The sequence below is a fragment of the Epinephelus moara genome, chromosome 21 (genome assembly GCF_006386435.1).
Source record: "Epinephelus moara isolate mb chromosome 21, YSFRI_EMoa_1.0, whole genome shotgun sequence".
In the NCBI taxonomy this organism is placed as follows: Eukaryota; Metazoa; Chordata; class Actinopteri; order Perciformes; family Serranidae; genus Epinephelus; species Epinephelus moara.
Window position 1 is genome coordinate 23,553,044 of NC_065526.1, and position 26,164 is coordinate 23,579,207.

Sequence of the window (26,164 nt, forward strand, 5' to 3'; positions counted from 1 at the left end):
CAGAGAGGAACCAGCTGCAGCAGCACATCTTGATAGTGGAGCTGTGGCACAGTGGTCAGCGCTACAGTGCAAGGAATGCCAGACTGTTAGATAATGCCTGGAAGAGTGTAAGGAGGGAGGACAGCTGATGACTCCAGCGGGTGACCGTGCCACTTAGGCTCCCTATGAGAGTTGCTGCGAGAGTACAGTAGGTGTCTTCTCGGGTTTGTGTTTGTGTGAGTAAGGGTTAGTCAGCAAGTCTGCAGATTGTAGAAAGGTATATGAGAGCTAGATTAGACATGAGTGGATGTGAAACAGACATGTACACATGCATTTAAACACGTACAAGCATAGTAGTTTCACACTGAAAAGGTAATGTAGCGAGCAAACACAGAAATTTTCCTTCAACATTACTGAGGTGGCGAACGTCTCCTCTGTTGATCTGCCCTTCACCAAAACACTGAACACCTACAGCCGGCACTGATCTATGACCTCCCAGTGGAGTGGAGGCATTCATAGTAAGAATGGAGTGCATTATTACTCTCATCACACACCTTGGAGCCTTGTCGACCAGGGTACCCAGGCAAACCGGGGACTCCGAGTTTTCCCTAAAAAAGGGAGCAAAGAAAAACAAAACAAAGATGATGAATTCTCACTGTGTCACCAGAGACATCTTTGGGAGACGGCAGTAAAGTTCACAGAAGCATTGCGAAAGCAATAAAGTTATAACCATAAAGTTTTACTTCTGGTGTGGGAAATATTTTAATACCATGTTTATGAACATGACATCATCCGTGTAAAGGCTTTTCTGCTTTTCACCCAAATATGAATTCACTTTGGTCCATTTTGGTCATTACAGCGTATGGTCATAAAGTGGTGCACGGAATCTGAGGTAACTGTCCCGTGTGCTTTGAAAGTAAGGTCAGGTATTTTTAATTTTACTTTTTATTATGAATCTAATACCTCTAACTACTGGTGCTGGTAATTTGCACTTACACTGCACTGTTGTGCTGAATTTATGCAAATCAGGATGAAAATGTAAAATGCATGATTGATATAGCTTTGCAAAGTAGCTCATCTGTGGCAAATGGTGATTTAAAGTTTAGTAAAATGACTGAAAACAACTTTATAGTGCAGCTAAAAGCAACAAGTCCACCAAACTGTCAATTTAGTTTTTAGCATATCCTTTCTTTGCTTGCCTAAATCAAAATTACTCCTAACTGAGATCATTACTGTGATTGTGTGATGTAATATAAAGCCAGAGGGAGCAACTTTTGTCCCCCTCCTCTGGCAGGGAGAGTAATTACATAAACACTGTCTACTTGTGCTTGTAACATATGCCTCACATATCTTTCTATAACTTCAATCCTTCCTTTGAAGACTGAGTTTCAAATGTAAATTAAATTAATTAACCTCTCCTTCCTTTAGCTTTGGCTGGTTGATGTTAACGCATAATTTCCAGTGCGCCTGCATGGGAAAGTCTCCACAGACAAAAGCAAGAACCAGGCAGGAGATTCGTACACTGTATTAAAAGTTCCCAGTGGTTTTAACTGTGCAACGTTTCCTTCTAACAGAGACCTTCGTCAGGCATTTTTAAATCATCACAAAGAAGAAAAAGCAATATTAAGACACAAACACATTCATCTCTCAGGTGATTGAGATCTGCTTGACTGAGAGTCAGTCCACATTCAGTATATCCTTGTGTAGTATTGCTTTTGTTGTTTTTGGTTCCTTTTCATGGAGACATGTTTTGTCCCCTATGTGGGAGTGTCTGAGAGCATCATTTATCTCTGCTCTGATTGGCCCAATCTGATTGTCTCAACCTGAGAGTGGAGTGACTCTCTGTCAAGCAGATCACAATCACCTGAGAGATGAATGTGTTTGTGTTTTAATATTGCTTGTTCTGTTCTGTGATGGCGATTTCGTGGTTTAGATCGAAACGCTGCACAGTTCAAACTATTGGGAGATTTAAATACAGTGTGCGGATCTCCTGTCTGGTTCTTGCTTTAGTTTGATTTTGTGATCTAACACCTGTGAAACTTTTTCAGATGTTCAAGCCCTCCACCCTGCAGACACCAACACTAAAACTCTGGTATGCTGAGAAATACAAAGAGCTTTCCCTGGTGGCAGAAGCCTTAATCAGCATTGTGTGAACTTGTTTGACAAGGGCTTGACTGTAATGGACGTTCAATTATATGTCAAAGTCACGCACTCTAGCTTTATACCACAAAATTGACTGAGCCAAGATGTATTCCGTGTATAAGAAAACAGTCCATTGATCAAAATAGTCATAAACTATTATTTTACTTCAAAGTCATCACTGATGTTTTAATCCTTTATCTGAACTGCAAAGATCTTGTTGTAACCTTTAATACTAATTTGTTAAAGTATCAATACTGCAGCACCATTAAGCAACATACACCAAGATCAAAGCCCCTTGGTGAAATGTTGGCAATGTAAGCCTATTAAATGGGACTGTTGTAGCGCTGATGGGAGGTGGAGAAAATGTTAACTTCAATTTGGTCATGGCAGCTACAAAACTACTGTAAACCACTTTCTTCAGACTGCTTTATCAGACTACTGTTACTAAGAGCCATATTGACCCTGGACTGGTTGCTGATGTCACAGTAGCACTGAAACACTCCTACATTTATTTCTATGAGATTTATAAGGGCTGAACCAAATGTCAGTTTTGTTTTTTACATCTGAAGCTTCTAATCAGATAAATAAATACATTTAAAAAAACCTTGAACAAAATCCCCAACTTGAATTGAGTAATTTATCATAAGTGATTTTTTTCAATTAAATCAACTTTATCCAATGGAGGAATGAAATTTATGGTGCCGTTACACACAGGTGTGTGAGTTCCTTTGTGCAGGAGTGAAAAGTATTTGTTAGATAAAAACATCTTTTGAGTTTTGGAAATGATTACATCTATCTTTTTTCAATAAAGTTGACTTATGGACTTTACAAAACTCTGAAGTTATTAGAAATATCTGGATTTCATGAGTCAGAGACAATCCTACACAGCCACCACCAGAATTGAATTTGAATTGAATACTTAGAATTTCAGTGTAACCTAAACTTCATATGCAACTGTGCAGAAATACCAGGTTAATACAGAGTAAATGGACAGGCATGCATTCGAATGCTGATTGAGAATTTGAAAGTGAACATTATGAATGAAGCTTCAGAGCTTCAAATGATTCGGTAAAGCCCTAGTATGTTTTACGCTAATCAGTCTGTAGAACATTTTAATTGTATTTACATGTCTTTATCTTGTGCCGTTACACTTGGACGTCAACATGTCAATAAAACACATTAACCACAATGAAAATCCACAGTTTTACAGTTCAATCTTTGCAGCTATTGATTATTTACCTTCTCTCCAGCTGATCCCATGGGACCGGACTCTCCGTTGGGTCCTGACTTGCCCTTGGGGCCCTCGGGGCCATCCTCTCCTCTGGGTCCTAGTACGCCAGACTCACCCTTGATGGAAAAGAAACAAATGTAAGCAGCGGTATTATTTTTATCATGCTACTGCTCTCCGCAACAGCAAATATTAACATTATCTTTAGAGACGATGATTCACCTTGTCACCCTTGAGACCCATGTCACCTTTGAAGCCGGGGAATCCATCCTCTCCCTTAAGACGAAAGAGATAAACAGCTGTTTAGAGCTGAGTGTTTAATCCAGTGTCACAGAGGCAGAACTGATACAGCCTAGTAAAAATATGCAAAATGTAAAATATCTAAAAATAGTAAAAAAAAAACACTGAAATCCACTTATGGACCACTTCAATAGAAAAATCATAGAGTCATTTCATCATGGCAGTCCTATAGTCTTATTGACAGTCAACAGGGTGAGGGGCACCTTAGGACANATGCAAAATGTAAAATATCTAAAAATAGTAAAAAAACACTGAAATCCACTTATGGACCACTTCAATAGAAAAATCACAGAGTCATTTCATCATGGCAGTCCTATAGTCTTATTGACAGTCAACAGGGTGAGGGGCACCTTAGGACATACTGACACCTAGTGGCCATTTACATGAAGCACTGACAGAAGCATTTTTAGAGTGTGTCACTGACTTCCTGTCTCTCTGTGGTTGTACTGACATCTGGTGGTTAAAAATCAGAATGCAGTTTCTAACATTTTCCAAGGCTCTGCTATCAGAGTCTCCTGACAGCTGTGTTCTCCACATATTACACACTAATGCCAATATTCTGATATATTTTTATGCCTGCCTCCTCTCAGATAATAAATCACAAAACAATACAATGTGACAAGCATATAACTCGATGTGTAACTTGGGATTGGTGAAATACTCGTCCCATGGGATTTTATGTAAGACAGAAGTATCAATGTAGAATAGCTTTTAACAGCATGTTCAGTGTTTGTATGAAATCTCTGAGGAGTTTCTTTTTCCTGAATATTGAGTGGAAAATCCATCCAGTGGCACCGAGGTAGCAACAGGCTACGCTCGACCACAGCAACCCCAGAAAACAATGGCAACAGATCAATCTCGGCTGAAACTACCCGACAAACAGCCTCATTCTGGTTTAATGTTCCACACTCCATTTCAGCTCGGACTTAACTGCCAGCCTGACGAGACCCTATGAGGCTTTTTTTTTTCACTTGCTGGATCGCAAGGAGGCCTTATTTAAGCCGGAATAAAAACGGTGATGGGTCCATTTTAGCGGAATGACATCTGCCAATCATGTTGAGGAAGAATGGAGACTGGAGGAGTGTTTACCTTTTCTCCTTTGCCACCTTTAAGACCTCTAATTCCCTCGGCACCCTGAGGAGAGAGTACAATAGAGTCAGGATGAAATTCAGGGAAGATGGAAGTGTATCATGGAAAGCTGGGTACTGTATGACTAAGATAGCACTTACTTTCACACCACGGGGCCCAGGGTAGCCGATGGAGCCCATAGGACCGGTGAGACCCTGAAAGATTGCAAAGAGTATCATGTGATTGGTGAAGTAACTATTAGCATGCATCAACCTTTACTGTAATGCCTTTCTGCTGTATTAGATAACTTCACTAACACTTTGCTCCATTGATACCCAATGCTTTCCCATTGGTTTTATTCAATAGTGAACCTTGGGGAAGCATTTGGAAACTTATGTATATGAAAATAAGAATTACAAAAAAGGAAATTTTGGTAGCAGCCCAGTAACTTCTTACAGTAATTAATTTTTTAAAACTAAAACAAATGAACTCTCCTACATTTCTGTTATTGACTGCACTTCGTCTAATCCTGTAGTGTGTATTTTTTTTATCTAACATGATAGAGAAGATTAGATAAACCACCAGAGGGATTACTGTACACTGAAATCCAAACTTTGATAAATATGTAGCGCAAATCTAAACTCTTGCTGCCTCTGTAGAGATGGATTAATTTCTACATTTTCTTACACATCTATAGCTGAATAACTTTATGATCATCAACTCTAAAAATGAGCTACAGTTTTCACATTTCTACACTGCCTCTGATGTCCTTTTTGGGTGTCCTTTTACCACACGGAAACTCCCAAGATCAGCCAATCAAAGGAAATAAAGAGAAGCTTAATTTGCTGTATTCTATTTCTGACACAGATATCATCTAAATTGTGTGGTTATATTAAAACTCACCCTACTGTGCACGCTAAGCAACTGCTAAATGTAATTACTTGCAAACTCTGCCCAACCCAGCCTTTTCCCTTTGCAGTGGCACATTAGATCCATCTTTGAGAGAAGTGAAAAGCTTAACATTATACTTACAGCTGCTCCTTTCTCGCCGGGAGGACCTTCTTTTCCTGGGTGACCCTAGAAAAAAGGTCCAAGAAATTTCATTTATCAACAGTTGATCATCTTTGACTGACAATGTAAAAAAAAACAGGAGTCAGGTGTGTTACTTACAGGAGGGCCATCAGCACCAGGGAGTCCACCCAAACCTTGTTTCCCTTGAGGTCCCTATAAATAGAAAGCAATACATGGGAAGTTAAACAGACAGACATGTAGTAGACAGATGAGTGCGTACCTTACCATCCGTGACAGTGCTACAAGGACTGCCAAGAGTTCATCTGCTTGAAATCTTATTAAATATCCACAAAACCACTAATAAAATACTCTCAGTTAGACAAAGTAAGTGCTTATGCAGGAGTGCTACAGTAATATGTATACTTGTCTGTGTGTCTGTGTGTGTGTGTGTGTGTGTGTGTGTGTGTGTGTGTGTGTGTCTATCCTTGTGTGAGGGTCTATAGCTCAGACACGGTGTTCCTGCAGAATCACTTATGAGGTTTTGACTGAAACATTCACTTATCGGGGCAGCAGAGTTGTGGTGGGGGGACTGAGGGGTGATTGGGTTCCCTTTTTACTTACTTTTTCACCAGGAGGCCCGATCGGACCTTGAGGACCAACGAGACCCTGAAAGACAATTGAGACAGGTCTGTTTTTAGGCCAAACTTGTGTCTTCTTCAAAAACCAGGCTAACATGATGCTGACACAAAACCAAAAGGTGCATTTGAGGGAAAAGAACACCCGTTTTGTCAATTTGAGAAAGTCTATACCTATTGTTTCGTAATATATTCATCTACTTCCTTCAACGATTCCAGACAGCTGTTTTTCTCACTTAGCCACTTCACGTTGCTTCAGACGTGTTCGTTCAGCTGTGCAAAGGGAGGTTCACTCTTTTCTACAGTCATTTTAAAGTCACTTCTAGAGAAATCACCCAGTGAAGTACTTTTTTTTAAACGTTATTAACAGTTAAAACAAGTGAGCTGTGTTATGTTTCTACGGGCCAATGCCTTCCTTGAAAGGCATCAATCTGCATCTGGCCAGGTTTAACTAAAATGAAGTTATTTATTCAACCTGTATACCATCAGAACAGGTCCCTGCTAATACTTTCCAGCGGAATGACGCCACCCTGTCCAGGCTGTGAGCGTCAGCAGGGCTGAAAATCTTACCTGGCAGTGGTCATTTAGCCCTGGCTACAATATTGGGTGCACTGTTTTGTATTAAAGATGACTCCAAAATGGAATATTTTTCACTGTGCCACTAACTGGACTATGTAATCGGGTTAAGTGCTATCAAATGAATACAATATGTTGCATCTCAGCAGGCCAAAGAGGATGTTTCTTTTTAGTGGCTGCACAGAAACAATGTTAGTCAACACTTGCTCTGTCATGGTGTCAGTTTTGTGGAATGCCCCACTGAGTGGCTGCAACTTAAGGAATGAAGGATGGAGAGAATGAGGGGAAAAAAGGAAGCAGAGCAAAAGAAAAATAAGTCTGAGAAATGGCTGATTAAGAAAACAGGAGCGCGGGTGGCGACCTGAGATCGCAGTAGTCCCTGTTGCACAATGGATATGGCAACGAGGATGGAGCGTGAAAAGGACAGACAGAGGCAGAGAGCACGGGTAGAGGAGAGATGACAGGAGAGGAATGAAGACATTGAGCAAGAGAGGAAAGAATGGAGGACACAACAGTGGAGAGACAGGGTTAGAAAAACAGATTTCGAGAGAATAAAGAAGAGACTTACATGTGGACCAGGCAAACCCTGCTGCCCAGGAGGCCCTGGCTCTCCTTGTGGACCCTGTGTATGACAAAGAAACAGAAAAGAATGCACTTAATATTTATAATTGCTGCAGGACACTCAATTTAATCTATTCTTCTGTATGCTTTGAATCTGTATAACTATCAAAAAAGAAACAACATTGCACAATAATTTGGATAAATTACATTAATACAGTTGAAGAGTCATTTAATTTATATATAAGGACAACAAGGAGCGATCATTAAAAAGTCATTAGGTGTTTCTTTTTTTGTTTTTCCACATTAAAACTGTGGCACTGGGTTAGGGGGAAACTTTAGGTGACCTTGCTTGCATGAATTAAATGAATTTTATCCAATCTATATCAAAAATGTAAAAACAAAGGTGCAAATGGTTGGGAGAAATATGATACACTGGCACATGAAGCACAGCTGTCTGTTTTCTGGCCTCATCCAAAGTTATTCTAGATCCTATCAAAGCCAGCCCTTAAGTCTGGTGGCTGGTCAGAATCTAAGTTTGGCTATGAAATACAGCTTTCTTTAAGTACACGCTGAGGGGCTACAGAGCCATCTGGGTATGGATTAGAGGCTAATGAGACAAACTGGAAGGGTGGGTTGTTTGGTATCCCTGCTGAGAATCAGTGTGTCATAAAGCAAACATATACAAAAACAGACAAGAGCCTTGTGATGCAGTCTGCTCCAGCTGTTACAACAAACACTAAACACAAAAGCTGGATTCAGAGACGTTTAGGTTGCCTGGTGGTGATTGTTTGCAGGGCCCTATGAGCAAAATGCAAAGTTGGGTAATCGTGTAAAATGCAGGGAGTGAACACATTTGGATTCTTTGGTCATGAAGGATGTCTTAAACACATCCATGTCAGAGGCTGATGTAAGCATTAGAAGGGCTCATAAACCCTTTGGGAAGCTTTACTACCGAGGATACTTTCAAGTGTTCTGCTTTGATTTTTGGAATATGTTGAGATCAATACTAACTTTGGAGAAATTAATGACAAGCACAATATGTTCCCATTGTTTTGTGTCACTTTACCAGCTGCTAATTTCCTCTGCTCAGTGACTCAGTGACCACAAAATACGTGTTGGTTTGTTCAGCTGTCTTGACCAATGATGTTACCTTCACTCGAATGTCCCACTGAGACTCTCCGGGAAGCTAAATGCATCATGGGACTGCGCACAGACTGGCTTTTCTGTGTGTAAAGCTTAAGGCCGTATCATCAGAGCCTATACAGTCAGCAGGCTTTGTGGTTTACGGAAAAGATCTCGCAACTATGATAAGACATCCCTCGTCTCCATCTACCATCTCTTAACGGCAAGTTATCTGAAACTCCTCCTACACAGGAGCAAAAGGTCGCTGACCTGCAATCAGCCTCAGGCAGGCCAAATGACACACTGATGCTTAAGCAGTCTTCACAAATATGTGCAGGAATACTCCCTGATTTTATACCCTTCCTTGGCTAAATATTAAAAATGAGCAAAACAAATATTTCTCACCATGTTTCCTTTGGGACCAGCTTGCCCATCAAGTCCAGGAAGACCCTAAAGAGATAAAAAATTTGACAATGAAAGTCACCATCCCATTGAGCTAGAACAAAGGGTGAGTAGTATGAGATCTAAGTGATATAGGAGGTGTACTTACACGCTGTCCTCCAGGACCTGCAGACCCTCTGGGGCCAAGCAAACCTCGAGGACCCTGTATATGAAGACAAACACAAGTTAAACTTAAACGTACAGTCATTCACGTTGATTTAACTGAAACAGGCAGCTGATAAAAACTGGCTAATATATTTAACATTAGGTGCACTGAAAATCCTTAAATCTGGTTTTACTGAAGTGTGTGGAATACTGACCCCTTGTGGTTATACATGGTAACTGCAGGTGCATTTCAGGGAGTTCAAGTTTCTTATCTCAACATCTTAAGTAATTCTTTGAAAATCATTGCACTTACTGTGCTTTTTCATCTAATGGACGGCGTGTGTGATGAAATGCCATGCAACTATGTCTTTAAAAGGACACTGTTGTTTCGGGTATGACAGGGAGCGACCATTTCTCATGCAACTCTATGGGCCATTTGCACCGAACAAGGCAGAATGTAGCAGTTTCTCATGGGTAATGACAGAACAACACATTTCCCGCTTCTATTTTCTGATCTATTATTCAGAGCCGTTCTGTCTCGGCAAGGTTGAGATTACAAACGAAATGGTCCTTGCAGACAGGAATGTCATTAGAGTTGCAGGAGGAGAGGAGGGCGAGGCTGCGTGTTTAAATAATTGCCAAAATGAAAGTAGAGGAAGGAAGGAGGGGATAAAGCGTGGTGTAAAATAGGAAATCAGCAACACGACGGCAATATATTCATCACGTTCTTATCTCTGTCCTCATGAAATAAGGTGGAGTTTAACAAATGCAGTCCAAATGTGTCATCAGATTAATAATAAATGAACTTACACTCTCTCCGGCCACACCTCTCTGTCCAACCTGGCCATCTTCACCCTTTGGATAGCAAGAGGAAGAGTGCGTTATTAAGGAATGCAGAGTTGTTTTTAAGACTTTTGAGAAGAAGGGTAAGTTACAAGGTGAATGGTGCACTACTTACTCTTGGGCCGTCATCTCCTGGAGGTCCTGGAGGACCTGTAGAACCCTGTTCTCCCTGGGGAGAAAAGATCACAGACAGGGAAAATCAACAAAGAGCAGGAAGTAACAAGAGAGCTTGCAGGCTTGATCCATGAGCCTCAGATTGAAAAAAAAGCTCCTCATTTTTATTTCTTTAAAAAGTACGACAACGGGGTCAAAAATTCAGAAAACTGAGAGAAACATTGCTGAAAAGAGAGGAACAAAACATGGCAACAGAACTGCCTTTAATCTACAGTAAGCCTGGTCACCACAATTGGCATGAACCTATATGGTTTCAACTATTCATAGTGCTCCATAAGGACTTGCCTACCTCTAGCGGCCCTGTAATTACTCAGTATAGGATAAAGCATGAAAGCCGGTCCAGAAATACCCCTCTGTGATCTCTCTCTTCAGGCCTTCTACGCAGGCCCGAATTCCACAAACACCAAACTCAGCACTCCTCATTCGCCTCCAGGGCTGGTTAAACGCAGCCTAAGTGGTTCTGGAGTTGATCCCACCTCTCATAAGTGGGTCAAACACCCTAATGAGTGCCACTGGTTTAGAACTCTATCACTCAACGCTGGAGTTTACATGAGATGAATGGGAGGCAGCCTTTGAGCTACCAATCAGCCCTGATGCTGCATAAGGACAGGGTGCAGAGCGGCAATGACTGTGATCAGGGAGGATTTTTTTTTGGGTCTAGCAATAAGAGACTGGAGGATCTTATTTTTGGAGAGAGATACAAGTCTTTAATGATGTTTGTCCTCTGACCTCGCTCACTCTCCAAACCCAAAATCCTCTCCTCTCATACTTACTCTGTGCCCCTTTTCTCCAGGAAGACCAGGGAGGCCGTCGAAACCTCTGTCACCCTGAAACAGCACAGTAACAAGTGGTTAGCTATCAATCACTGCAGAGCAGCTTTTCAAATACATCTCACAGACACTCGCTGGTTTATTAAATACTTTACCTTGGGCCCTGCCTCTCCTGGCATTCCTCGAGCACCATCAGCTCCATTGCGACCCTGGAGGACACGCACATATCATGTCAGGCTACATGGAAATCACATTAGCAAAAATATTGAACTATCTTTGATGATTCTGGAGAACAGACACAGGGAAGATGCTATCATTTTTCTAACTAGTTTATAGTTAAATAAACATGACTTTATAAATTTACACAACACGCAGAGACGATTATTGAGTGCAGCTGACTTATTTGAAATAAAGCCACGTTTGAAACGAGACCAGGTCTTCTCTTTGGGTACTGTAGTGCTGATCCTTGCAATCTTGTTGGCATGGAATATTAGAAATTTGGGAATTTAAATATAATTTATCTCTGCTGCAACATAGTGTTGTTCTGGAAGAGATGAATAAATAAAGTAATAAAGTATAAAATACTTCCCGGTTGAGCCTCAAAAAAGCACTTACTCTCTTTCCTGATTTCCCTGTTAGACCAGATGGACCCTGAAGACCTCTGGGTCCCTATGGGGACAAGATGAAAGATTTAAATAAACCATTAACAACTGAAAACATTATTTAGGTTACACTTTCTTTATGTTTAGATGTTTTGAAGTAAAAAAAAAGGGCTTCTTGTACAAATCAAAAACGATAATAGGCTCTTTGTGCCTCACCTGTGGTCCAGGGTCACCACTGTCACCTTTAAGTCCTGCAGCACCAGGACCTCCCTGTTACAAATGATAAATACAGACACATAGATAAATGAAAGAATACACTGCACCTAAGCCAAACACTTTGTCATCCCATTATTTGGCTCCGAAACCAGAACATTTTAAGTCGAACTAGAACCAAATCTAAACACACGCAATGTAAAATTCCAAACTTGGATTGTGAATATACAACTAAAAGACCTACTGCAGCACTTTTGCGTGTGCACAATATCCCGCTGGTATCCAAGAGTCACAGGATTGGTCTAATGTGTTGTTTGAGAAACGCATTAAGGCGCTGGCTGTGCGGAAGACACACCCAAAACAAAAGAAAGGCTTCAACTCCTATCAGACTTCAAGTACGTGTGAGAAGTTATCCTGTAACTGTTACAAATAAGGCCAAACGTGAATAAGCAGTTATTGTTTTTTTTCCCCAATTCAAGCTGGAGATCATGTGTATAAAAGAATAAATCTGCTCACAGACAGATAGGGAGGAAGGTGGCGTGTGTGCGAGTGCGTGCATAATGCATGGGTATGGGTGTGTGTTAGGAAATGATGAATGCCGAGTTGAACCCTTCACAGGAAGAAGCGCTAATCACCTAATGTGCTTCTCATCAAGTGTGAAACGAATGGATGCCACAGTAAGAACATCAAGGGTGTGTGTGTGTGTGTGTGTGTGTGTGTGTGATTGAGTGGAGACGGTCTTCAAAAGCTACTCACCACAGGACCGGATCTTCCTGCCATGCCCGCTGGCCCCGGAGGACCTCTCATAGCCAGCTGTGGATCAGACAGAGACGACCCATAAACCACTGGGCAGCTAACAATGCTGACACGCTTGCATTTGTACCAGTAAAAGGAGTTATGATATTTGTTTGCATAAGAAGTGCAGCCATGTTTTCTTTGCGGTCAGTTTATTAGCATCCGGAGTGTCTGTTCTTGGTCTGATGGACATTTTTTTAATTGATAAAAACTTCTGAAAATAAGTATTTATTTAATTTTTTTACTCACAAAATGAAGATGTGCAAATTCTTCTTTGTTTATGGGATATCTTTAGTAGTGCAAGAATGTGGTATGGATGTAAAAATGCTACATGCAGTCACTTTACTGAAGTAGGAATTTGTGAAACTGACATTTATTCAACTAACCGGGCTCGACACCAAAAGGAACAAAGAACGAAGAAAATAAAACACTAATAAAAGGCCAATTTAGCCTCTGTATAGCATGTGCAAACTACTTTGTTCTTGTTCAGGGTTTACCACGCTGGTCTTTGTTCCTGCTCATGGTTGACCACAGGCTTGCACTGCCAAAAAAGTTGTCTGGGATTTATTTGCAGCCTGATTACTGACTGAGTGAATTTCGCTAATTCCAAAGAAAGCAGTCCATGCCCTATAGTGCACTTACGGCCGACTCGCACATATTTGCATGTGGCAGGTGTGAGGGAACATTTCCAGAGTGCAAACAGGTCAAAGAGAGTTCAAGGAGTTCAACAATTTGTCCCTTCAATTCTCTTTTCTATTCTGAAGAATTTACAACTCCTTGCATGTTTTTTTTCTGTTTCCTGCCTTGTGCCAAACCACTGGTATAAAAGACAAATATAGAAAGGTGACAAGTGCTTTCAAGACGTTGCTAAACATAGTTTTGCCAGTTTTGGCAGCCCTCCAGCTCCATAGAGTGTTGTGAATTTGTGAATATTCAGTGTTTGGGCGACATTTAATGACCTCCATGTGTTCTACTATAGATCACACCTTGCTTACAGCTGCATAATGCAGCCTGTTTTTCAACGGCGCTATGGTTATCAGGACCCTTGAGGGAGTGTGAACATCTGGTGTGGCTTTATACACTACCTCACCTGACACAGGTCCATATTTTGGAATTGAGACGACTTATCAGAGGAGTGGGACCTGTGAAGAGTGAGCCCTCCTTTCATTATTTACTACCCTGAATGGTCCTTTTAAATGTTTCTTTATAAGCTTTTTTAATAATTTTGACCACAGTATTTCTCATGAATTTAGATCTAGATTTTGTACCTGAACTGCCTTTGGTTGAGGTTAAATAGCAGCTAATGGGAGGACACAAAGGCAAGAAAATCATGGTTAAGTGTCCTCTAACCTGGGAAGGATGCACTGGGGTCATACTACTCAGACTTACCCTAGCTTGAGAAAGGATGGCCTGAGCCTGAGCTTCCTGGGCTGTAACCACAGGCCCCTTGTGCGCCTCGCCGCCGGCACGGAACTGTCAACCACAAAACAAAAGAGAAACACAATTAAAAACAAACTGACTTGTCTCTTTTTTACAGAGTGAGGCATCTAGTGGTCTCCCCTGGTGAGTGTGTATTCAAACCTTTTTGTTTTCCTTTTTTTTTGTCAAGCCTATAAACCTGTCACCATGCCATACACACACAGGCACAAATATGTGTCACCATGCTGTTCAAAGCCTCAGTCACTGGTTCCACTCCATTGCACTGGCTGACATTTACAAGGTAAGTGATTTGTAACCCAAAGAAAATAAGGTTGCGATCCTTTGGCCTACTGGTGATGCTATGAGGTAAACTTACTAAATGAAGCGAGTGCACGGGCTAGTGCCTGAGATGAAGGGTGTACAGTTTGTGTGTGCAATGAGACAGACAGCCCAGTGGGCATGTGGAAAGTGGCAGGACTTACTGGAAGCATCAGAATGGTACCTGGAGGCCCAGGGACGCCATCTGAACCAGGGAGACCGGGACGCCCTGGAGGACCCTGTAGAATCAGAGGAGGGAGAGAGAGTTGGTTCTTGTCTAAGCACAAAGATACCATGTCTCATTGGAGCTGAGGTCTATATCCGAAGTATATAAAACCCCTTATTGTGCTATTCAAAGGATTTATACCGCATTGTTGTTAACAAACACGTCCTACAAGTGTTGAATTTGAATCATCAGCTATTTTGTTGACTTGCACACCAGCACGCAACTACGAACAATTAATTAGATGCGGTTAATGAGCAAGCCATATATTTTCCCATGAGATAACACGATTCTTGTGCTATTTCTCTATAATCCCCTGGAGGTGCTCTGCAAATTGAAAAGACGAAAAATGAGATATCACGAACAAGAGACAACAGTAACAGTGCGGAGACTGAGCGGCTAATCCGTTCACAGCACACGCCTTCTTTATCGACCACAGTCATTTCAATGGGAAGGTGCTTTGCTGCCATCTGCATTGTTGTGCTTATTCCAAAGAGATAATTGACTAATCCCACCGAGAAGAATAGGACAGGGGATTCAATCATGAATAAAGACAAAGCCTGCATTTTCATTAAGCTGGCCTTGGGATACTGCCTGCAGGGTAGCATGGACTTTATAACAAGACTAGAAATGCACAGCTATGGCCCTATGAGGCTATAATGCTCAGCATATGCTCACAACTTTAATGGAATACTTGATCCCTGTTTATCAATTACTCACCCGGAGATATCTTAAATTTGTGGAGGAAACTTTGTTTTCTTGCATACCACCATGGTGAAGGAAGAAGAGATGCAAAAATAGAAAAGAAAATGGAATACGTCTACAAAATTCTTGATAAATTGGAGTAAAAGGGCATGGAAACACACTTCTACAGTATAAACCAAGCCTCATTTATCCAGTTGTATGCTAAGTACATCTCAAACACATGCATTTCCACCAAAACCTTACTATTTAAAACACCTCCACATAAACAGCCCAGGCACTACTCGTCTGTGTGTGAGACTGTTTACGCACAAGTGTTTTAAATATTACAGTTCCAGCGAAAATACATGTGTTTGGGAGGCACTGAGTATATGACTGGATAGATGAGACTTGGATTATACTGCTTGAGTTGTCTGTTGATATAGTTTTGCGGTTGTTAAACGTGAAACCTTTTTACTTTGATTCACCAAGACTTTTCCCCCTTTTTGGATTCTTCGTTCACCGTGGAGGCATCGAGGAAGAAGAAACTGCTATTCATGAATTCAAGGTGACACAGAGTGAGTGAGTGAGTGATATACAAATGATCATTAGGGTATTCCTTCCACTTTAAGAAGGTAAAGTGTAGGGTATTAGTATGCTATATTAGCATAAAGGTCAAAGTACAGCTGGAGATGAGGCTTAGGACAATCTTGTCATGGCCACAAGTTTTGGACAGTTGATAAAGCATGTTTGGTGCCAGATGAAAAGACCTGTGATCCCCAAATCCTTCAGGATTCATCCTCTGGGGACAATAAACATCTGTACCAAATTTCCTGGCGATCTATCCAAAAGCAAAATAATTGCATAAAAGTCGCTGATGCTGAATAATGATGATATGAATAAGCAGTTAAATTATTCTAGAGAGCAGATTTTCATTTAATAAAGACAAAATCGTATCTTAAGGATCAGGACTAAGCAGTACCGAGCGTTTCCAGTAACCAGAATCTATTTAGCAGTCTTGTCATGTGCAGCAATCTCAGCTTGCTAAAATTGGTGCCATGTGTTCCCATCTGCTTTTTCCCAGAGGTGGTAAATACTCTCAATCCATTGCCGTTATAGTAAGCATAGCGGCATCTATTGTTAATGACGGCCCTACATGGCTGGGAAAGTGGTGTTTGGGTGGAAAGGAGGGAGACGGTGATCATGTGAGAAATGAGCCGATCAAACGTTGAGTCCAGGCGGATACTGCGCAACGGAAAACCACAAGACTACAGAAACCAGTCGCTTTTAATGCCCCAGTCAATCCTCAGCAAGACTGGTTCTCATGGGAGGAAATGAAGGGAGGGGGAGAGACTTTCTGGACCAACAAAATATTTTCTGATCACTTTGACCCTGTGGAACAATGAGCCTTTTGTACCGGCAGTGTCTGCTGGTCGTACTATGGGAGGTGTGCATTTTTTGGTTGCAATTAAAGGGTTAAACTCCAGAGACAGGATTGACTTGCTAAAAGGGTGATGAAAGGAGGGGTGCGGGGCAATCATCACATTTGTGAAAAACAAGCTGAGATCCAGCCGTCTGGAGGGGACAGGCACTTATTTTGTGTCATCCAATCAATCAAATGAATGGGTGGAATCCCACGGTGCTGGGAAAAAGACTTTCAGAGAGGTCTACACATTTTATAGCAAACTCTTTATGGTTCTCACAAGTGCCGCAACGTACCGACGCAGCTGGTTCGCAGAATTTCTCTTTGTTGGTATATTGACAGTTTATGGGCATCTCATTTCCCTGCACCACTTCACGCTAATCCCCCCCACTGCTGCAGGAGTAAGCTGTGTCCAATTGTATTATTCATTTCATGGCATTGAGACTGTACTTCACAGCTTTCCAATAAAGAAGACAAATGCAGGGGCGTTTATATATATGCTGACTCCCATAATTCCACAAGACAAATGGCAAAGGTTAAAGTTAGTATTTCAGCATATTTTGTATTAACTGTAGCCTAGAAAAATGTGTGTTTTGGTTGTTTTATAATATAACTTATCTGAAATTGATTTGTGTACATAGGTTTCATTCTTCTTTTAGCCAAACATAATTAGTTTTAACATCTAAATGTTCGTGAAGAGTAGAGAATGGGTGACAGAGCTTCTCAGAGTCATCTGTAATCAGCTGTGAAATGAGGCCAGTCTTCACTCACCCTCTCACCGTGATCTCCTGGGGGACCTGGAGGACCCTGCAATCCTGGGGTACCAGGAAGACCCTAGACCACACACACACAGACACACACACACTTTAGCATATTATATCCCCAACTGCTGCTAACCAGCATTCCCACCACATGCAGCCTATCCAGTACTTCACATGCATGGGCCAACAAAGACAGAAGCAAAGACATGGGTTCAGAAATGAGCCTCAATATAAAATAGCCCCCAACCCCCCTTTCTTTCTCTCTCTTGCACTCACTCACACTGAGACACTGAGACACACACACACACACACACACACACATTCACGCACAAATACACATTTTGACTGTCTCTCCCAACTCAAGCTTCATTGGCGATCAGGGCTGATGCTCTTTCCATAAAGACATTTTTTCCCTCTTTAGCTGTTCTCCATCTGTGGAAGGCAGACAGGAGTGTGGGAGAACGTGATACTCACTGCTTGGCCGGGGGCTCCTTGGGGTCCTTCTATAAGCATCCCCTGAAAAGGGAAAAAGTGGATACAGTAGCATTATAGGGCAGCCTGTAAATCCACAGGCAACGGAGAATGGGGAGAAAATAAGAGCCAGAGGGTGCTTCAGGTTTGAGGTTGAAGAGTTTACTTATAGCTACAAGCTCAAGACGTTAACAATGCTACAGCTATCTGATGTTCTGTTCTATAATGTGTGTGTGGTCAGAGATTTGGATGTAAGCCTGTGGTGGTACAGATGGCATGGGAGGAGGGACGTTAACTGCAGCTTCTATTTCAGTCGCTTTTTAGCCTGTAGTGGTAAATTGTATAGGATGGCTCTATAAAGAACGTATGTACTTTGGCATTTTGTGTAGACAGCAGTTGTTTTGTCTACGGCCAAAGACGCATGTTAAATCTCATCAGGAGGGAAGTCTAGGTTGCAAGTGCTCTAGGGAAGCTTAGAAATGCGTTAGAGCTGGAATCAACGTACACACATACAGATGCAAACCAGATATGAAACTGATATCTGTTCTTTTACTTCTTCAAGAGAGCAGATAAAGGAAAATGTTTATTGCCTTGAAAATATTCAGAAAACCTGACTTTTATAGACTTATAAATCATTTTGTGGAATTGTCAGAAAGGCTCAGTTGAGAGGAAAGCCAGTCAACACTAATTTTGAAATATGCCACTTATCTCAACATTTTGTTGGCTAGTGTAACTCACCAACCAAGCAACAGATAAAGACAAAACTAAAGAGCTAGACAGATAGCTATTGCCCTAGCTATTTGGCAACTGGCTTGAGCTAGCAAGATAGCTATCTATCTCTGTATGCTAATAACATGCAAGCTCATGTCTTATAGTTATAGCAGACTGCATTACCTTAAAGCATCAACATTTTTTTCTTCCAATACATTTATCTTACAGGAATTTGTGAATGTGACTTTGAACATATAAATGTTCGGTGTTTAACTTGGTGAGCAAACTTGATTATTAGTGTCAGACTTCGAACACAGCACTGCAATACTTCACTTACTGGCTCAATGACGGCAGGTTCACCCTTCTCTCCTTTCTCTCCCAGGTAACTCTGACCTCCACCCACCTACAGACATAAAACAGACCAGGTGAGGTTTTTTTTACACAGTGACAGGCCATACATTTATAGGTAAGGGTAAAGGAAAAATGGCCTCAAAGCTAAAAATGGAAAAACTGAGGCAGCAGGATGCTCTGTCTTGTTTTTGGGTGTCTCCTCCTTTACTTGAAATACCAACAAAACTGCAAAGAGAAGCTCAGCAAAGTGCTGACTGGTGTTCTGCATGCTTTAAAGGATTTAGGTAGCTCTCAAGGCAAAAAGCTGATTTTTTTTTCTCTGTGCCTGCTGGAAAAACACACATCAAGAATCATTTTGGAAGAAGCTATAATTTAGACCAACTCCTATTAGCTTCCTCAAAGCCAGAAACTGCAAAAAGACCCCAACTGAGCACAAATGCAGAGGTTGTTACCTGACACTATCCATACAATGACTTCACATGAGAAGAATTCACAAACCACCTACAGCAGTCTGTCCAAAAACCACTAGATTGTACAGTTTAGCTCGAAGAGGAGCGTCTTCTTGAGAAAGTCACGGACGAAGGGCTGTGGTGTCCTGAGACTGTGGAGAGCACTAATAGAGCGGTTCAGATTAAGCCAAGGCAGACAGATCTCAGGCCAACATCCAGACAGGGACACTGTCACTTCCTGCCTCTGAGAATTTGGATCCTGAGGCAAGGAAGGGGGCTGGAAACACGCCATGATAGACACTGGCTCAGCAGAGATTTATGTCTGGTTTTAGATATTGATCTAGATGGATTTGATAAATAAACATATGCAAAGACTTAGTTTGTCATCAGATAATCCAAGCAGATCATCAGTGTGATAACCATGGAGGGGCATGTCTTTGATAAACAGCAAAGGTCACTGAGGCCAAAGGTTACGGAGGGCGTGTCTGTGCTGACAGCTGGGTCGACATCTGTTTATCTGTCGGAGACTTGGATAGACAAGGTGTGTGTTTGTGCTTGCTGGTGTATTTGTGTTTGGCGCATGTGCAAGCAGGATGCTCCAAGCTATAACCTGATACCATTAGAAACAACAAACAAAAAAGGGCACCGCAGACACCCCATCAAAACAAATGCCACCAGCATCTTCTCCATCTCTCCACATTCCTGACCACAACCTCCATCCTCCCCCCTCTCCAACCATCACTCCTAACCACTCCAGCACTTACATTGCTCTCTCTGAAGTCCGTCTCCGCTGGAACACCAGGACCAAACTCTTCCTCATATGCTGCTGATGTAGGCTTGGCGTCAGTGGGGCCATAGTCGCCATAGTCACCATAATCATATGGCTTATCTACAATCTCTTTGTTGTCATATTCCTTCAGGTCGTATTCCTTAAACTCATACACATCAGTGGCAGGATCCACATTCTCTTGGGGGTCCACTGGGGCAGCGGTGTCCACGGCAGCAGTGGGGTCTGCCCCGACCTGTTCCACACCGGTGATGTAATCATCCACTATTTCCCCGTCATAGCTCTGGGATCAATCCAGGCATCGCAAAAAAGTGGGCAGGGGTGGGTAAGGTGGGAGGGAACATGGAGGTTTGGTTAGTGAAATGAAACCATGTGAAAGCCATCAATGATTCACATGTTTGTTTGTTTTTAATAACATGATTCACAGTCAAGGCATTAGTACTCTGAAATTATGGACACTAACTAAGTGAAACTCAGCTGAAGAATTTTCAACTTAGTTGTGCAGACATCCATGTATCTTATTTGGGACATCGTCCAAGACTCAACATATGTGCAACGCCACATATGTTTTGACAACAGGCAATGTTATTAACATTAACATCTTTAATTATATCTTATGTGAAGTAATAGTTTCTTTGCAAAGCAGTAGGAATTTGAGATGTCCCAAACTATTGACACATTGATGTTTAAAAAGTAAACTGTAAAATATGATACAATATGTCAAAAAGGTTGAATGCAAATGTTTATAGAAACATTTTTTTCAAGAACTATTCAAGACCCAATGAAGTGAAAATCAAGGTCGAATTTGTAAAATTGTTATGAGCAGTACTGTTTTAAAAGAAAAGACAATAGCAAGAAATACTAGGCAGACGTCTGTGAGTTCAAAAATCAGTTTACACTGAACATGAGGCACTGAGGAAATGTGACTGCACAGGGGCAATCATACTTTGATTCACAAGCTTTGCCTCACAAATCAGACTACGCTCAGCTTGTTGAAAGATGTCAATCAGTGTTACACTCAAATGCAACATTAGACATCAAATATCGACAGCGTCTTGTGTGAGAATGTAGAGAAAATATCCAGGCCTCTCATGCAAATTTGCTTTTGTGAGCATCCCTTTTGTCAGTTGAAAGCTGTTTCACAGTTTTCAGGTTGTGCAATCTCTGTAAAACAGCTTGCATATGAGCACACTGACAAAACTCACTTGATGGGATCTCATCATAGTCCAAGATTTAAACATTAGAGGTTAAACGTTCTGTAAGAGTGCCTCCATGTTCTAAACAGTCAGTGAATCAAGTACTTTTTTTAAGCTTTACAAACACAGGGCTTAAACCCTCCATTTCTAAGTCAGCGGTCCAGTTGCTATAGCATACTGGCAAAAGAATCTTGGATCTCATTAATTACATGCTACGTTGTATATCATTACCAAAAAGCAAATCCCACAGCTGGCCATCAAACAAACCACAATCCATGGGTAAATCTAGGTGAGACTTAAGTAGTATTAAAGTGCAAAATGCCCCCGAATAGGAACGTGTGCATGTACAGACTGCAGAGCATCCATCCACTGACAACACAATACTGCGACACACTCATATTTAAGGAAGTCACCAATGGCATTTTGTGTGTTGCGCAAAGTCTATGGGCAATACGACCCTGTGACACTGTCTGAAAGCTGTCCAGTGCGTCACAGTCCTCAGTAATCAGACAAGTGTTCCAACATGGGACAGCATATGTTTAGTTTCCGCGGTTAGCCCCTTGGTCTGTCACTTTAAATGAACGTAATGTCTCAAGCTGACTGAAGCTGTGTTATCCACCTCAAGGTACATCACAATGCAATCGGCAGACATTTGGCTGGCGGTGCACACAGCCGTATTGTTTCAGTTTAACCCCCAAATGTTCCTCATTAGGTTGTGTTTTATGTGATGGTTTAGCACAAATTAAGACAGGATCTGCCAAATTCAGGATATGGCAGAAACATAGGGGATGCGTCTGTCTACTGATTTTCCATTGGTCACGGTTCATTAAATGACAAAGTTTTCCTGCTTCGGCCTTTATCCAGACTCTATTTGATGGAGGCGGTTTCTCATGGAAATCAAGGAGCAGATTGAGCGGTTTGATCTTAGCGAGGCCTTGTTGGGTTTCAACCTCCAAAGACGACAATAAAAATATGTTTTGTTGTTTGTGATACCCAAGAAGACTTATTGAAATTTCATGTCAACAAGCGACTATAAAACAGGAATCTGAATGTTAATTGGATTGCTGGGTGATAAAAGTCAGCGATGCACTGAGAGTTTTTCACCATAATGGTTTCACATGAATACAAAAAATTCTACATTATGCAAAGGAGTTGTGAAAAACAATCATATTTGAAAAGGTACCTGGCCTTGTCCTGCAGTCTCAGTGGGAGTTTCAGGCTGGCTTCCGTCCACTGTGGTGTAGTCATACTCACCTGTGTAATAGTCTCCACCCACATTTGTCTGAAATCAGGCAAGGACAGCACACATGGAGAGCATCACATATCTGAGACGGGTCACTCAAGCTCAGGTCATACTCAAGAGTATCTCTTTATGTATCTTTCCACCTCTATACATTTGAGCAGCTTGAAAACAAGCACTGTAATAGTCATGATGTGTAGTATTTATATTTAGTTACAAGTAAGGTAAAAAGGAAAAGTTGAATTATCAAATAAAATTTATGACATGCTTAAAAGCAGGAAGTGGGGGAAGAAAAACGGAGGAGGAGAGAGAGAGAGAATAATAGACTGAAAATATAGGACAAGAGATGGACAAGGATGACAACAAGACATCAAGTGCTTTTATATATGTTATTTATGGCAACCGCCGTAGGTGTAGATTTCAGAAGGGGAGCGCAGGGGATGCATTTCCCTTCAATATTTAGAACATGTGCATTTGTCCCCCAGAAAAGACATGAAAGTAGCTTTTATTTGGACTTTTATTTTGACAAAATTAAAGACATCTGCACCATAAACTTGATGCAAATGAGGCACAAATTGGTGCATTAAAATTTACCAGAATACAGGAAATTAAGTGCTTGATGCTCAGAATTTTACCCCCAAAGCCCCCAGCGTTGAAACGAAACCAACACCCTGAGCAACGGCCATGATAACTGTATTAGTATGAAGTGTTACCTCGGTCTTGGCTCCTTCAGTTGGGGGAGTGTCAGTGGTTAACTCTCCTTCACTGTAGTCATAGAACTCACCATATTCATAGTTAGTGTACTGTAAGGGAAAAGGGACGGGAGGCAATCAATTAGTCGGTGCAATCATGTAAATACGGCAGCACGATGTCTCAGACACGTGTTGCGCATTATTTACATGGCATGTAAGAACTCAGCATTTTTTAAACAACAGTTTAAAAAATTGTTTAAACCATTAAATGACTCAACTACTTTTTGTCATCATGCTATTTTGGTAATAGCATGTTCAGATGTAGTACGAGAAATATCACATCCATATTAGAAAACTCAACAATTTTGCAAATGGATGACAGCAGCGATTCGTGATTCACTTTCCACCCAAACCACAACCGTATTGAAAGGTTCATGTCTGTAACAAAGCAAACAGCAATTAGAATTCTTGTTTGCTTCCAACAGGATGTAAGAGGGTTAATGTGATGCCAGTGAAAACTTGCCTCCACCACTTAATGCTCTATGCCAACAATGGCCCCAGGATTTCATTAATGAGCCCTTTAAACCAGGACCATAAGCTGTCTTGACTCATCGCACGTTGGTAAATTATGGGGATCATACTGAATGCAATAGCAGGGGGTAAAGCCACTGTTAAACCAGTCTCTGTGAAAACAACATGTGTTGCTAGTTTCTTAAACAGAAGGGTTTTTTTGGATCTTCAAAGCATATTTACATTTGATAATTAAATTACTCTTAAGTGGCTTATTTGTTACTTAAAGTAATGGTTTGACATTTGGGAAAATATGCTCATTCCCTTTCTTCATGACAGTTACACAAGAAGACTGATATGACTCTTACGTCCAGCTGTTTACTGCAAAAATTAAGACATGGTGCAGCTGTCGTAGCATAGCATATAGGCTGAAAGCAGGGGGAGACAGCTAGCATGCCCACTAGCATTTAGCCAAATGTTTAAACATAATATATGTCATATGTTTATTGCATACAAAAACTGCGAACATCAAGTTGCTGTTATAGGGCTACGACACACCAAGCCATCAGCCAATGTCCAGCCATCGATACGGGTCTGTTGCCCTAGTTTTTGCAGAGTGTCCCACACCATTAGCACTAGTTTGCTTTCTGTTTTTTTCTAGCCAAGTGAGAATGCTGAATCGACTTCAGAGACAGCAAAGGCTGTTGGTAAATGAAATCGCTGTGACTGGCAGTTCAGCCCAGTGCACGAGAAGAAAAACAGAAGTGAGGAAAGTAAACAAACAACTAAAGTCAACAGGGCGTGAGATCGAAAAAACTTGTTACATTAAGTAGGATTATATATTTAACCATTGAGCTTTTAGCAGAAAAAGTTTGTAACTGTTTTGTGTGATTGTTTGCTGGCACACGGTCACTATCCTATGTTCTTTCAACATCAAGTTGTGTTGTTAACGTGCTAACTGACTAACTAGCGTCTTGATTGCATCCTGTGGGTTTCCCTTTTTCAATGACAACAGCCGCCTGCTGCTATGGAGAGTTATTTCCTCTCAGACAGGCACAGCATGTGTACGCTAGTTGGCAGTTAGCTGTAGTTTTTGTGGTGTGTTCAACTGCTACTTTTGGTCATGAGGCGACACAACAGTCGGCCTTTGTGACCACTAGCTCTTTAATGTTGGTTTGGTCAGTCTTGGCCTTAACAGAGCAAGCTATTTCCCTCTGCTTCCTGTCTTTATGCTAAGCTAAGCTAATCATCTCCTGGCTCCAGCTTCATTTTAGCAATACATACATGGGAGTGGTTTCAATTTTTTCATCAAATTCTCAGAAGGGAGGCTAAGTAGCAGATTTTCCAAAATGTCAAACTATTCCATGTCATCACCAATTATGACGAACACATATTGGCAGATCCCACAACAAATTTAATATGATGCAATTAGCCACTGTCATTTCAAAAACCTAAGATTCTTCTTCTTTTAGTAATAACACAGTGGAAAAAAAAGGCCGAGGAAGATTAAGTTAACAGACCAAGCCCTGATATGCGTCGCTCTATCAGCACAGGGATAAATATTAGTCCCTGGATGACTGCTAAGCTCATAAAAATAATACAAGATCCACGGCCTGCTGCAGTGCTGGCTGGGCCTCCATTCAGTGGCCCAAAGAGAGAGACAGAGAAAGAGAGAGGTCACACAAGAGAGAAGCCTTGGCCAGACCAACCAGACTGTCTGAGAGGAGAGAAGGAGAGGGTCAGGGAGAAATATAGAGAAAGATAGAGAATGAAGGAAGGATTTATAAAGATTTATAGTGTTGAAGTGCTTGGCTGCTAGCTGAAGGCCTTCACTACAGGTTTGGATGAAGGGCGTAAATACTGGAGTGGGCTGATTAAAAAAAAAAAAAAAAAGCTCCCCCTTCCTCCCATCAGTCCTTCTTCCTTCCTTTTTTTAACCCAGCTGCAGACATGCGGCTGACGACTGCAAAGACGGCGTGCCTGAGGTCAAGGAGCATCTTCAGAGGCTAAGGTCAAAGCTATGCTCCATGCTTTTGTAGAATTGTAGAGTTTCGGTTCAAGATATATTGAGGGCTAGTTCAGCAAGTTTAGACCTCAAGGTGCACAAACACTTCATAGTTATAATAAATAAATAAATAAATAGAAAATGGTGAGCGATGAGATTTGAGCAGTGATTTGACCCCCAGATGAAATATTTTTTACTTGTACAGGAGGAAATCAATCTTTAAAATACTGAGTAGGAATGTAGGAAAAACATTCCTGTTATGACTGTACTGAAACCAACAATGAATAAACCAGATTTACAATGTTCCTGAAACCAAACTGCTCCCTGCTGTCCATTTAGAATTGACAAGCTCCTTGTCTTGG

General features: G+C 41.3%; 1 protein-coding gene across 2 annotated transcripts in view; it reads right to left on the reverse strand.

The window, feature by feature from the left end:
- LOC126382824 (collagen alpha-1(XI) chain-like) overlaps positions 1–26,164 on the reverse strand; it is a 101,867-nt gene that overhangs the window by 47,795 nt on the left and 27,908 nt on the right. The window contains exons 6-31 of one of the 2 annotated variants that reach the window (XM_050032910.1): positions 23,309–23,398; positions 22,539–22,637; positions 20,137–20,442; positions 18,910–18,975; positions 17,865–17,906; positions 17,401–17,463; positions 14,467–14,541; positions 13,955–14,038; positions 12,527–12,583; positions 11,774–11,827; positions 11,571–11,624; positions 11,111–11,164; positions 10,959–11,012; positions 10,127–10,180; positions 9,979–10,023; positions 9,173–9,226; positions 9,028–9,072; positions 7,508–7,561; positions 6,350–6,394; positions 5,888–5,941; positions 5,750–5,794; positions 4,879–4,932; positions 4,739–4,783; positions 3,572–3,625; positions 3,361–3,468; positions 534–587 (exon numbers count right to left, since the gene is read on the reverse strand). In XM_050032910.1, coding sequence (XP_049888867.1) covers positions 534–587; positions 3,361–3,468; positions 3,572–3,625; positions 4,739–4,783; positions 4,879–4,932; positions 5,750–5,794; positions 5,888–5,941; positions 6,350–6,394; positions 7,508–7,561; positions 9,028–9,072; positions 9,173–9,226; positions 9,979–10,023; positions 10,127–10,180; positions 10,959–11,012; positions 11,111–11,164; positions 11,571–11,624; positions 11,774–11,827; positions 12,527–12,583; positions 13,955–14,038; positions 14,467–14,541; positions 17,401–17,463; positions 17,865–17,906; positions 18,910–18,975; positions 20,137–20,442; positions 22,539–22,637; positions 23,309–23,398 — 1,809 coding nt within the window. The remainder of the gene's footprint in view (positions 1–533; positions 588–3,360; positions 3,469–3,571; positions 3,626–4,738; positions 4,784–4,878; positions 4,933–5,749; positions 5,795–5,887; positions 5,942–6,349; positions 6,395–7,507; positions 7,562–9,027; positions 9,073–9,172; positions 9,227–9,978; positions 10,024–10,126; positions 10,181–10,958; positions 11,013–11,110; positions 11,165–11,570; positions 11,625–11,773; positions 11,828–12,526; positions 12,584–13,954; positions 14,039–14,466; positions 14,542–17,400; positions 17,464–17,864; positions 17,907–18,909; positions 18,976–20,136; positions 20,443–22,538; positions 22,638–23,308; positions 23,399–26,164) is intronic. The other variant, XM_050032911.1, reaches the window with a different exon arrangement.